The following is a 14,692-nucleotide window of genomic DNA, read 5'->3' on the forward strand; positions in this document are numbered from 1 at the left end:
GTTTTATATTAAATACTGTGTGTCCCAATGAGAATAATGGTGTTTTATATTAAATACTGTGAGAATTAGGGAGTTTTATATTAAATACTGTGTGTCCCAATGGTGTTTTTATATTAAATACTGTGAGAATAATGGTGTTTTATATTAAATACTGTGTGTCCCAGTGAGAATTAGGGAGTTTTATATTAAATACTGTGTGTCCCAGTGAGAATTAGGGAGTTTTATATTAAATACTGTGTGTCCCAATGAGAATAATGGTGTTTTATATTAAATACTGTGAGAATTAGGGAGTTTTATATTAAACACTGTGTGTCCCAATGAGAATAATGGTGTTTTATATTAAATACTGTGAGAATTAGGGAGTTTTATATTAAATACTGTGTGTCCCAATGAGAATTAGGGAGTTTTATATTAAATACTGTGTGTTCCAATGAGAATAATGGTGTTTTATATTAAATACTGTGAGAATTAGGGAGTTTTATATTAAATACTGTGTGTCCCAATGAGAATAATGGTGTTTTATATTAAATACTGTGTGTCCCAATGAGAATAATGGTGTTTTATATTAAATACTGTGAGAATTAGGGAGTTTTATATTAAATACTGTGTGTCCCAGTGAGAATTAGGGAGTTTTATATTAAATACTGTGTGTCCCAGTGAGAATTAGGGAGTTTTATATTAAATACTGTGTGTTCCAATGAGAATAATGGTGTTTTATATTAAATACTGTGAGAATTAGGGAGTTTTATATTAAATACTGTGTGTCCCAGTGAGAATTAGGGAGTTTTATATTAAATACTGTGTGTCCCAGTGAGAATTAGGGAGTTTTATATTAAATACTGTGTGTCCCAGTGAGAATTAGTGTCACGCCCTGGTCGAAATATATGATATTTATTTTCGATTATTTGGTCAGGCCAGGGTGTGACATGGGTTATTGTGCTGTGATTTTGTCTTGGGGTTTTGTGGGATGTCTAGCGTTAGTCTATGGCTGCCTGAGGCGGTTCTCAATCAGAGTCAGGTGATTATCGTTGTCTCTGATTGGGAACCATATTTAGGCAGCCATATTCTTTGAGTGTGTCGTGGGTGATTGTTCCTGTCTCTGTGTCTTCACCAGATAGGACTGTTTAGGTTTTCACGGTCCGTTTGTTGTTTTTGTATTGTTCGTGTTTTTTCGTTCCTCATTAAATATGTCTAAAAAATACCACGCTGCATTTTGGTCCGCTCCTCCTTCAACAGAAGAAAGCCGTTGCAGAATCACCCACCACAACAGGACCAAACGGCGTGGTAACAAGCAGGTGCAGCGAAAGGAGGAATGGACATGGGAGGACGAATTGTTTGGAGAAGGACCCTGGGATCAGCCTGGAGAATATCGCTGCCCCTAAGAAGAACTGGAGGCGGCGAGAGCTGAGAGGCGCTGGTATGAGGAGGCAGCGCGGCCACGCGGATGGAAGCCCGAGAGTCAGCCCCAAAAATTTCTTGGGGGGGGAGTCAGGGAGAGTGTGGCAGCGTCAGGAGTCAGACCTGAGCCCACTCTCCCTGTTTATCGTGAGGAGCCAAGGAGGAGACCAGAGCCGGTGTTGGAGGTGAGCGAAGCAGAGACTGTGAAGGAGTTAATGGGGAAATTGGAGGAGAGAGAAATGAGGGAGTTGCTGTGTTGGTGCTTTTTGCATGGAATTCGCCCGACGGAACGTGTCAGGGATTTGATGGCACCTGGGTCAGCGCTCCATACTCGTCCTGAGGTGCGTGTTAGTCGGCTGGTGAAGTTGGTGCCAGCCTCACGCACCAGGCTTCCTGTGCACATCCCTAGCCTTGCATGTCCTGTGCCAACACTGCTCTCAAGATCTCCAGTACGCCTTCACGGTCTAGCACATCCTGTGCCACCTCCAGCCCACCGGTGGCAGCTCCCCGCACCAGGCTTCCTGTGCGTGTCCTCGGCCCAGTACCACCAGTGCCAGCACCACGCATCAGGCCTACAGTGCACCTCTCCTCTCCAGCGCAACCGGAGCCTTCCTCCTCTCCTGCGCTGTCGGAGCCTTTCGCCTCTCCTGCGCTGCTGGAGTCTCCCGCCTGTTTAGTGCAGCTAGAGCCTTCCTCCTCTACAGCGCTGCTGGAGTCTCCCGCCTGTTTAGCGCAGCCCGAGCTGTCAGTCTGTATGGAGCAGCCAGAGCTGTCAGTCTACATGGAGCAGCCAGAGCTGTCAGTCTACATGGAGCTGCCAGTCTGCAAGGAGCTGTCAGTCTGCAAGGAGCTGTCAGTCTGCAAGGAGCTGCCAGTCTGCATGGAGCTGCCAGTATGCATGGAGCAGCCAGAGCTGTCAGTCTGCAAGAAGCCGCCAGAGCTGTCAGTCTACATGGAGCAGCCAGAGCCGCCAGTCAGCATGGAGCAGCCAGATCGGCCAGTCAGCCAGACTCTTCCAGATCCGCCAGTCAGCCAGACTCTTCCAGATCCGCCAGTCAACCAGACTCTTCCAGATCTGCCAGTTAGCCAGGATCTGCCAGAACCACCAGCCAGCCAGGATCTGCCAGAACCGCCAGCCAGCCAGGATCTGCCGGATCTAACTACCTGGCTGAGCTTCCTCTCCGTGCTGGGCTTCCTCTCAGTCCCGAGCTTCCTCTCAGTCCCGAGCTTCCTCTCAGTCCCGAGCTTCCTCTCAGTGCCGAGCTTCCCCTCAGTCCCGAGCTGCCCCTCTGTCCCGAGCTGCCCCTCTTTTCCGAGCTGCCCCTCTGTCCCGAGCTGCCCCTCAGTCCCGAGCTGCCCCTCAGTCCAGTGGGGTTCTGGGTGAGGACCAGTAGGCCATGGTCGGCGGCGAAGGTGGACTATCCTAGGACGCGAGGAGGGGGGACTAAGACATTTATAGAGTGGGTTCCACGTCCCGCGCCGGAGCCGGAGCCGCCACCATGGACAGACGCCCACCCGGACCCTCCCTATTGTTTTGATGTGCGTCCGGGAGTCCGCACCTTAGGGGGGGTTCTGTCACGCCCTGGTCGAAATATATTATATTTATCTTCATTTATTTGGTCAGGCCAGGGTGTGACATGGGTTATTGTGGTGTGTTTTTGTCTTGGGGTTTTGTGGGATGTCTAGCTTTAGTCTATGGCTGCCTGAGGCGGTTCTCAATCAGAGTCAGGTGATTATCGTTGTCTCTGATTGGGAACCATATTTAGGTAGCCATATTCTTTGAGTGTTTTGGTGGGTGATTGTTACTGTCTCTGTGTCTTCACCAGATTGGACTGTTTAGGTTTTCACGTTCCGTTTTGTTGTTTTTGTATTGTTCGTGTTTTTTCGTTCTTCATTAAACATGTCTAAAAAATACCACGCTGCATTTTGGTCCGCTCCTCCTTCAACAGAAGAAAGCCTTTACAATTAGGGAGTTTTATTTTAAATACTGTGTGTCCCAGTGAGAATAAGGAAGTTTTATATTAAATACTGTGTGTCCGAGTGAGAATAATGGTGTTTTATATTAAATACTGTGTGCCCCAGTGAGAATAATGGTGTTTTATATTAAATACTGGGTGTCCCAGTGAGAATAATGGTGTTTTATATTAAATACTGTGTGTCCCAGTGAGAATAAAGGTGTTTTTTTAATGAAGAACCATAAGGCTAGAGCTGTACCAGTCATGTGGAGGAGATGTCTTGACACAACACAAAGCCTACCAGTGTAAATAGTCCTTTAACACCCTAGAGCTCTAGTGAGGCACAACAACACAACTGTTATGAGCTCAGGACACAGACATGCAGCAGACAGTCACACCACACACACACACGCACGCACGCACACACACACACACGCACGCACACGCACACGCACCACACGCACACACACACACACACACACGCACACGCACACGCACCACACACACACATGCACGCACGCACGCACAGCACACACACACACACACACACACACACACACACGCCCACACACACACACACACACACACACACACACACACACACAGCTCTCTCTCACACACACACACACCACACACACACAGATCCCTCTCACACACACACACACACGCACACACACACACACACACACACGCACGCACGCACACACACACACACACACACACACACACACACACACACACACACACACACACACACAGCTCCCTCTCACACACACACACACACACACACACACACACACACACACACACACACACACACACACACACAGCTCTCTCTCTCACACACACACACACACACACACACACACACACACACACACACACACAAACACACACCCACCCTGTCTGAATGTGTGTAACCGCAGCATGGTGATGAGTAATCATCTGAATCATCTAACATAATATTGATTAGTGAAGGTGAAGTGAAACCAAGTGAATAACAAACCATAGCTGCATCACCATTGACCTACCACTGACAGAGAGAGAGAGAGAGAGAGAGACAGATGGACAGATAGAGAGAAAGAGAGACAGAGAGTGAGTGAGTGACAGATTGAGGTAGAGAGAAAGAGAGAGAGAGATGGACAGAAGGACAGAAGGACAGACAGACAGAGATGCAGTAGACTGCAGACGCCAAAACACCCTCTTCACTGTCAGTGTCCAGGGGTAATCATTCAAAGTGTGAACGGTACTTTAAAAATCGCAGATTCATCCTGCGGGAATTCATTTTATGACGAGGCGCTATTTATTTAGAAAAACTGTCAACGTGACTTTGGAGACAGGAGTTGTTCTTCCAGTAATAACGACTCAGCCGCGCGCTGGCAGTGGTCCAGACTGGCTGGCGATGCGGAACGGATCGGAGCGGTATACTGCTGGAGGAGATGAAGACAGGAGGAGAAACGGAGAAGAGTCGAGCGAAAAATGTGTACTGGCCCTTTAAGGAACATTAAAATCCATCGGAGTGTCGTATCAGCCCCTTGAGAGAATCGAATCAGTAGCGTTCCTCCTTCAGTTAGATAGGGACCATACCTCAGCGGTATTGACCCGCTACGCAGTTCACTGTACGGGAAGAGACGACAACTTTAGACACACACACACAAGTCCAGACGCATGGGGTAGGATTAACAACACAGCTAATCATGAGAGACAACTGGATTCTAGTTATCTTGCAGTGTCTGTTGTTTCCGCTGACAGGTGAGTCGCCAAGTTTTTCACGTGCTGTTTATTGTGGTTTTACTGTTTTAGGTTTTGGTTGTGTTTTATATATAGCGTGTATGGATGGTTATGTTGTGGTTTATATATAGCGTGTATGGATGGTTATGTTGTGGTGTATATTTGGCGTATACGGTTATGTTGTGGTTTATATTTGACGTATACGGTTATGTTGTGGTTTATATTTGGCGTACAAGGTTATGTTATGGTTTATATTTGGCGTATACGGTTATGTTGTGGTTTATCCAATATCCTGTGGTTGATTATACACCACATATACAAAGGTATGTGGACACCCCTTAAAATGTGTGGATCGGGCTATTTCCACCTCACCCGTTGCAAATCGAGCACACAGACACGCAATCTCCATTGGCGAACATTGTCAGTAGACTGGCCTTACTGAAGACCTCGGTGGCTTTCAACGTGGCACCGTCATAGAATGCCACCTTTCCAACTCGTCAGTTCATACAATGTCTGCTCTGCTGGAGCTGCCCCCCCGTCAACCGTCAGTGCTGTTATTGTGACGTGGAAACGTCTAGGAGCAACAACGTCTCAGCTGTGAAGTGGTAGACCACACAAGCTCACAGAACAGGACCGCCGAGTGCTGAAGCACATAGTGCGTAAAAATGGTTTGTCCTCGGTTGCAACACTCACTACCCGAGTTCCAAACGGCCTCTGGAAGCAACGTCAGCACAAGAACTGTTCATCGGGAGCTTCAATGGGTTTCCATGGCCGAGCAGCCGCACACAAGCCTAAGATCACCATGCGCAATGCAAAGCTTCGGCTGGAGAGGTTGAACTCTGGAGCAGTTGAAACGCGTTCTCTGGAGTGAAGAATAACGCTTCGCCATCTGGCAGTCCGATGGATTAATCTGGGTTTGGCCAACTGTAAAGTTTGGTGGATGAGGAATAATGGTCTGGGCTTTTGGTCATAGTGTAGGTAGACCTACCATTGGGGTGTAGTCTCATACATGTCGTTTCGGGTGTTGGTATGGACTGGTGTTGGTATGGAGTTGTGTTGGTATGGAGTTGTGTTGGTATGGTGTTGTGTTGGTATGGTGTTGTGTTGGTATGGAGTGAGGTTGTTTTGGTATGGAGTGAGGTTGTTTTGGTATGGAGTGGGGTTGTGTTGGTATGGTATGGAGTGGAGTGGGGTTGTTTTGGTATGGAGTGGAGTGGGGTTGTTTTGGTATGGAGTGGGGTTGTTTTGGTATGGTATGGAGTGGAGTTGTTTTGGTATGGAGTGGAGTGGAGTGGGGTTGTTTTGGTACGGAGTGGGGTTGTGTTGGTGTGGATTGGTGGTGTGTTGGTACGGAGTGGGGTTGTGTTGGTATGGATTGGTTGTGTTGGTACGGAGTGGGGTTGTGTTGGTACGGAGTGGGGTTGTGTTGGTACGGATTGGTGGTGTGTTGGTACGGAGTGGGGTTGTGTTGGTACGGAGTGGGGTTGTGTTGGTACGGAGTGGGGTTGTGTTGGTACGGAGTGGGGTTGTGTTGGTACGGAGTGGGGTTGTGTTGGTACGGAGTGGGGTTGTGTTGGTACGGAGTGGGGTTGTGTTGGTATGGATTGGTTGTGTTGGTACGGAGTGGGGTTGTGTTGGTACGGAGTGGGGTTGTGTTGGTACGGATTGGTGGTGTGTTGGTACGGAGTGGGGTTGTGTTGGTACGGAGTGGGGTTGTGTTGGTACGGAGTGGGGTTGTGTTGGTACGGAGTGGGGTTGTGTTGGACGGAGTGGGGTTTTGGGGTTGTGTTGGTACGGAGTGGGGTTGTGTTCCACGGAGTGGGGTTGTGTTGGTACGGAGTGGGGTTGTGTTAACACGGAGTTTTCCCAGCACTTCCTTGGCCAATGGCCTGTTCTGTATTTTAAAGCATCATCTTGGACATTTTAGCTTATGAGGCTATTCCATTGTTTTGTTATGCATGGTAACACACACACACACACACATTCTTTTGGTTATCCAATTAATTATTCATACATTTTAGCAACATATGTTGGCTTCCACGCATAACAGGTGGCAGCAGGCAGGCTAAACATGTCTGGAAGTTCGGCCCGTGTTGTTTACATTGTTATTACCAGGCTACTGGGCTCCAGATGTAGAATGCAGAATAAGCTGATCTGATGCAATAAGCCCATGTTTATTCAACACAGGGCTTAGGCAGGCAGACGCACACACACACACACAGTGGAAGTTGCTGGATATTGGCAGGAACTGGAACAGATTCTTGCGACATGTGGCCGTACATTGTCGTGCTGAACCATGAGGTGGTGGAGGCGGATGAATGGCATGACAACGGGCCTCAGGATTTCATCATGGTGCATCTCTGTGCATAAAAATGTACCCTGATTAAAAATGCAATTGTGTTTTTGAGTTTTTCCGTAGCTTATGCCTGCCCATACCATAACCCCACCGCCACCATGGGGCACTCTGTTCACAACGTTGACATCAGCAAACCACTCGCCCACACAACGCCATACACGTGTGGTCTGCGGTTGTGAGGCCGGTTGGACTTACTGTGAAATTCTCTAAAACGATGTTGGAGGTGGCTTATGGTAGAGAAATTAACATGAAATGATTTGGCAACAGCTCTGGTGGACATTCCTGCAGTCAGCATGCCAAATGCACGCTCCCTGAAGAGTTGAGACATTTGTAGCATTGTGTTGTGTGACTAAACTGCACATTTTAGTGTGGCCTTTTATTGTCTCTGCCCAGCACAAGGCGCACCTGTGTAATGATCATGCTGTTTAATCAGCTTCTTGATATGCCACACCTGTCAGATGGATGGATTATCTTGGGGCAAAGGAGAAATTCTCACTAAAAGAAATGTAAACAATTTGTGCACAAAGTTTGAAATAAATAAGCTTTTTTGTGCGTATGGAACATTTCTAGGATATTTTATTTCAGCTCGTAAAACATGGGAACAACACTATACATGTTGTGTTGATATTGTTGTTCAGTATATATATATATATATATATATATATATATATATATATTTTTTATATATATATATATATATATATATATATATATATTTTTTTTTTTTTTACAGTGTACTGTTGTGTACACACACACACACACACACACACACACCGGTGTATGCCCTATAATGTTGTTTACATAAAGCTATAACGGTAGTGTAATCTATCATCTTCAACCTGTTCCTTCAAGCCCAGAGTCACACTATTAGAAGTGGCACCCAATTCCCTAGTCAGTGCACTACTTTTGGCCAGATATCTTTTGGGCCCTGGTTAAAAGTAGTGCACTAACTAGGGAATAGGGTGCCATTTGGGATGCTGACTATGTATTTGCATAACTGTATCCCAAGGTAGTTGGACGTATCCGGGCTTTTCCCAGGAAAAGTGTGTGTGTGTGTGTGTGTGTGTGTGTGTGTGTGTACAGCTGTTACCGCCACACCAGCAGTTACAAATCATGACGGCACTCAAATTCCACTTAACCATTTAGTCGCTGTAACTATTGGTTGCTATTGGTCACTGGAACTATTGGTTGCTATTGGTCACTGTAACTATTGGTTGCAAGTCCACATCCAGCGTAGCCTAGTGGTTAGAGTGTAGAGGAGGTAGGATAGCCTAGTGGTTAGAGTGTAGAGGAGGTAGGGTAGCCTAGTGTTTAGAGCGTTGGACTAGTAACCGAAAGGTTGCAAGTTCAAATCCCCCGAGCTGACAAGGTAGAAATTTTACTTTAGTGCACTATATATGTAATAGGGTGCCAACCCTGGTCAGAAGCAGTGCACTAAATATGGAATTAGGGTGCCAACTCTGATCAGAAGTAGTGCACTACATAGGGAATAGGGTGCCATTTGGAACAAAGCCCTAGACTTCTGAAGATCAACACATGATTTGCCTGGCAGGTCTTCCCATCAACATGATCTTCATGTGACCGTTCGTGCCCCAGGGCCGTCAGTCCATGGGTGCATCCCAAATGGAGCCCTATTCCCTATATAGTGCACTACTTTAGACCAGGGTTGGCACCCTATTCCCTATGTAGTGCACTACTTTAGACCAGAGCCCTATGGCACCCTATTCCCTATATAGTGCACTACTTTAGACCAGAGCCCTATTCCCTATATAGTGCACTACTTTAGACCAGAGCCCTATTCCCTATATAGTGAACTACTTTAGAACAGAGCCCTATTCCCTATATAGTGAACTACTTTAGACCAGAGCCCTATTCCCTATATAGTGAACTACTTTAGAACAGAGCCCTATTCCCTATATAGTGCACTACTTTAGACCAGGGCCCTATTCCCTATATAGTGAACTACTTTAGAACAGAGCCCTATTCCCTATGTAGTGCACTACTTTAGACCAGAGCCCTATTCCCTATGTAGTGCACTACTTTAGACCAGAGCCCTATTCCCTATATAGTGCACTACTTTAGACCAGAGTTGGCACCCTATTCCCTATGTAGTGCACTACTTTAGACCAGGGTTGGCACCCTATTCCCTATGTAGTGCACTACTTTAGACCAGGGTTGGAACCCTATTCCCTATGTAGTGCACTACTTTAGACCAGGGTTGGCACCCTATTCCATATTTAGTACACTACTTTAGACCAGGGTTGGCACCCTATTCCCTATGTAGTGCACTACTTTAGATCAGGGTTGGCACCCTATTCCCTATGTAGTGCACTACTTTAGACCAGGGTTGGCACCCTATTCCCTATGTAGTGCACTACTTTAGACCAGGGTTGGAACCCTATTCCATATTTAGTACACTACTTTAGACCAGGGTTGGAACCCTATTCCCTATGTAGTGCACTACTTTAGACCAGGGTTGGCACCCTATTCCATATATAGTGCACTACTTTAGACCAGAGCCCTATTCCCTATGTAGTGCACTACTTTAGACCAGAGGCCTATTCCCTATATAGTGCACTACTTTAGACCAGAGGCCTATTCCCTATATAGTGCACTACTTTAGACCAGAGCCCCATTTCCTATATAGTGAACTACTTTAGACCAGAGCCCTATTCCCTATATAGTGCACTACTTTAGACCAGAGGCCTATTCCCTATATAGTGCACTACTTTAGACCAGAGCCCCATTCCCTATATAGTGCACTACTTTAGACCAGAGCCCTATGGATATTGAACAGAGTTGGCACCTCTATTCCATATTTAGTGCACTACTTTTGAACAGTTGGCACCTCTATTCCATATTTAGTGCACTGCTTCTGACCAGGGTTGGCACCCTTATTACCTATTTAGTGCACTCATTTTTATTACCAGGGCCCTATTCCCTAATCACTGATCATCCCTAAAGCCAACACCTCATTTGGCCTCTTTCGTTCCAGTACTCTGCTGCCTGCGACTGGAACGAATTGCAAAAATCCCTGAAGTTGGAGACTTTTATCTCCCTCACCAACTTCAAACATGTGCTATCTGAGCAGCTAACCGATCGCTGCAGCTGTACATAGTCTATTGGTAAATAACCCACCCATTTTCACCTACCTCATCCCCACACTGTTTTTATTTATTTACTTTTCTGCTCTTTTGCACACCAGTATCTCTACCTGTACATGACCATCTGATCATTTATCACTCCAGTGCTAATCTGCAAAATTGTAATTATTCGCCTACCTCCTCATGCCTCTTGCACACAATGTATATAGACTCGCCTTTTTTCTACTGTGTTATTGACTTGTTAATTGTTTACTCCATGTGTAACTCTGTGTTGTCTGTTCACACTGCTAAGCTTTATCTTGGCCAGGTTGCAGTTGCAAATGAGAACTTGTTCTCAACTAGCCTACCTGGTTAAATAAAGGTGAAATAAAAAAAATACATTTTTTTTTTAGTGCACTAGTTTTTATTACCAGGGCCCTATTCCCTATTTAGTGCACTAGTTTTTATTACCAGGGCCCTATTCCCTATTTAGTGCACTAGTTTTTATGACCAGCGCCCATGGGGGAATAGGGTGCCGTTTAGGACACTGACAGGCTGTGAATCTGAACTCTAGAGGGAACAAAACAACTTCATGACCCAAATGTCGTTGATTTTTTTCTCCTCACGAAGTCTATTGATTGGCTGCCAGGCTATGCAAATCATGTGTTAATCTGCAGAACTGAAAAACAAAGTGTCTGTCCCAAATTGCACACTATTCCTTTATGTGGTGCACTACTTTTGACCAGAGTTGGCACCCTATTCCCTATATAGTGCACTACTTTTGACCAGAGTTGGCACCCTATTCCCTATATAGTGCACTATGTTTGACCAGAGTTGGCACCCTATTCTCTAAGTAGTGCACTACTTTTGACCAGGGTTGGCACCCTATTCTCTATATAGTGCACTACTTTTGACCAGAGTTGGCACCCTATTCCCTATATAGTGCACTATGTCAGACCAGAGTTGGCACCCTATTCTCTAAGTAGTGCACTACTTTTGACCAGGGTTGGCACCCTATTCCCTATGCAGTACACTACTTTTGACCAGGGTTGGCACCCTATTCCCCATATAGTGCACTGTTTGACCAGAGTTAGCACCCTATTCCCTATATAGTGCACTACTTTTGACCAGAATTGGCACCCTATTCCCCATATAGTGCACTATGTTTGACCAGGGTTGGCACCCTATTCCCTATGTAGTGCACTACTGTTGACCAGGGTTGGCACCCTATTCCCTATGTAGGGCACTACTTTTGACCGGGACCAATAGGGACACAAAGGGAAAAAAACACTTTTCTGACCCAAATGTCAACGTTTTTTCCTCCTCTAGAAGCCTGCTGATTGGCTGATTGAGTGATTCACCTTGTCAATGTCCTTATTTGTCTGTTATGGATAATGATGAGTTGAGCTGTTTGGGTTTCATGAGGTCATCACCAGACGTTGGTCCTAATTCTCCCTGTTGGAAGAGCAAAACTTCAGCCAGATTGATGTAGGTCTATTAATGACTGTCCACTGTTACACCAGTCTGTTACACCAGTCTAGACTGAACCATGACTGTCCACTGTTACACCAGTCTAGACTGAACCATGACTGTCCACTGTTACACCAGTCTAGACTGAACCATGACTGCCCACTGTTACACCAGTCTGTTACTAGACTGAACCATGACTGTTCACTGTTACACCAGTCTAGACTGAACCATGACTGTCCACTGTTACACCAGTCTAGACTGAACCATGACTGTCCACCACTGTTACACCAGTCTAGACTGAACCATGACTGTCCACCACTGTTACACCAGTCTAGACTGAACCATGACTGTCCACTGTTACACCAGTCTAGACTGAACCATGACTGTCCACTGTTACACCAGTCTAGACTGAACCATGACTGTCCACTGTTACACCAGTCTAGACTGAACCATGACTGTCCACTGTTACACTAGTCTGTTACTAGACTGAACCATGACTGTCCACTGTTACACCAGTCTAGACTGAACCATGACTGTCCACCACTGTTACACCAGTCTAGACTGAACCATGACTGTCCACCACTGTTACACCAGTCTAGACTGAACCATGACTGTCCACTGTTACACCAGTCTAGACTGAACCATGACTGTCCACTGTTACACCAGTCTAGACTGAACCATGACTGTCCACTGTTACACTAGTCTGTTACTAGACTGAACCATGACTGTCCACTGTTACACCAGTCTAGACTGAACCATGACTGTCCACTGTTACACCAGTCTGTTACTAGACTGAACCATGACTGTCCACTGTTACACCAGTCTAGACTGAACCATGACTGTCCACTTTTACACCAGTCTGTTACTAGACTGAACCATGACTGTCTAAAGAATCTCTTTGGGTGATATGACATTTTTCTTCTCTATTCTACTCCAATATTTCTATTCACTCACGATGCTACCTTTTCTGTGTGTAGGTTTTTGTCCTAGTCCTAGTCCAGCTCTAACACACCTAAATCAACTTTCCGTGGTCTAAATTTAAGTGTCATGTTTGATTCAGGTGTGTTGTGTTCTTACAGTGCTGGGCTAGAACAAAAGCCTAAACACACAGCCATTACAGCCTTGTTGACTGTATACCATATATGGGCGTGTTCCGTGTGTTCAACAGGTTGGTCCAATCCCGTCATCTTCCCCAGTGGACCTCACCTGGTGGTTCCGAAAGGCGGTGCTCTGGAACTCCGCTGCCATGACAACAACACCAACACTCCATCCACTGTTGTTTCACGGGGGTTGAGGTGGCAGAGAGAGAGGGGCAGGCGGCTGGAGGGGGAGGTAGAGGAGGGAGGAGGGGTAGTGTTTGTTAGGGTGCAGTCTGCCCAGGGATATCACATGGGACGATACACCTGTATCAACAACAACACCAAGGAGCACTCCTCCATCTACGTCTTTGTGAAAGGTGAGAGGTGTGTGTTGGGGGTGTGTGTTGTGTGTGTTTGTCTATGACTCTGTCTATGTAGGCTTTTCTGTCTGTCTCTCTCTCTCTCTCTCTCTCTTTCTGTATGTCTCTCTCTCTCTCGGTCTCTGTCTCTCTCTGTCTCTCTCTCTCGGTCTCTCTCTCTCGGTCTCTGTGTCTCTCTCGGTCTCTGTGTCTCTCTCGGTCTCTGTGTCTCTCTCTCTCTGTCTCGGTCTGTCTGTCTGTCTGTCTGTGTCTGTCTGTCTGTCTGTCTCTCTCTCGCTCTGTCTGTCTGTCTCTCTCTGTATCTGTGAGCATATGTATCACCCTCCCTCCCTTCCCTATGTTGTCTTGCATAAACCCAATCTCCATCTCTTCTGTTTTCCTACCTAACCCAAATTCTCTCTCTCCTCTCCCATCCCCCCCGTCTCTCCCTCCCACCCCCAGACCCCCAGAGTCCGTTTCAGCGTTCTATGGTGAACGGCATTCTGGTCCGCGTCGGGGAGAACCTGACTTTACCATGCCTGGTCACCGACCCTGATGTGACCCCCGTGACCTTACAGACCTGTGACTTACAACCTTTACCCTCCGATCTCCATTACCACTCCGACCCCCAGCGCGGGGTCATCATCGGCAACGCCAGGAAGGAGTACGAGGGTTGCTACATATGCTTTGGCGAGCTGGCAGGTGCCACCGTGAGGTCGAGCCAGTATACTGTGGACGTACGGCTCGGTGAGAGATGAGGGAGAATGGGGGGAGTAGGGAGGGAAAAAGAGAGAGATCTCCAGGCAGCATACTCGTTTTTGCATACACAGAATTTGTGCCACAAATCACCTCTATGTGACTCTGTTAACAGTTAGACATGAACCACCTCTATGTGACTCTATGTTAACAGTTAGACATGGACCACCTCTATGTGACTCTATGTTAACAGTTAGACATGAACCACCTCTATGTGACTCTATGTTAACAGTTAGACATGAACCACCTCTATGTGACTCTGTTAACAGTTAGACATGAACCACCTCTATGTGACTCTGTTAACAGTTAGACATGAACCACCTCTATGTGACTCTATGTTAACAGACATGGGCCACCTCTATGTGACTCTATGTTAACAGTTAGACATGAACCACCTCTATGTGACTCTATGTTAACAGTTAGACATGAACCACCTCTATGTTAACAGTTAGACATGAACCACCTCTATGTGACTCTATGTTAACAGTTAGACATGAACCACCTC

General features: G+C 46.4%; 1 protein-coding gene across 1 annotated transcript in view; it reads left to right on the forward strand.

Moving 5' to 3' along the window:
- Window positions 1-4,759: 4,759 nt before the first annotated feature.
- Window positions 4,760-14,692, forward strand: part of LOC135534088 (mast/stem cell growth factor receptor kita-like) — a gene marked incomplete at its 3' end in the record, with an annotated part of 37,420 nt that continues 27,487 nt past the window's right edge. Inside the window, exons 1-3 of the mRNA XM_064961230.1 lie at window positions 4,760-5,105; window positions 13,162-13,449; window positions 13,894-14,178. Coding sequence (XP_064817302.1) covers window positions 5,051-5,105; window positions 13,162-13,449; window positions 13,894-14,178 — 628 coding nt within the window. The remainder of the gene's footprint in view (window positions 5,106-13,161; window positions 13,450-13,893; window positions 14,179-14,692) is intronic.

This window comes from Oncorhynchus masou, unplaced genomic scaffold (genome assembly GCF_036934945.1).
Source record: "Oncorhynchus masou masou isolate Uvic2021 unplaced genomic scaffold, UVic_Omas_1.1 unplaced_scaffold_2984, whole genome shotgun sequence".
Lineage (NCBI taxonomy): Eukaryota > Metazoa > Chordata > Actinopteri > Salmoniformes > Salmonidae > Oncorhynchus > Oncorhynchus masou.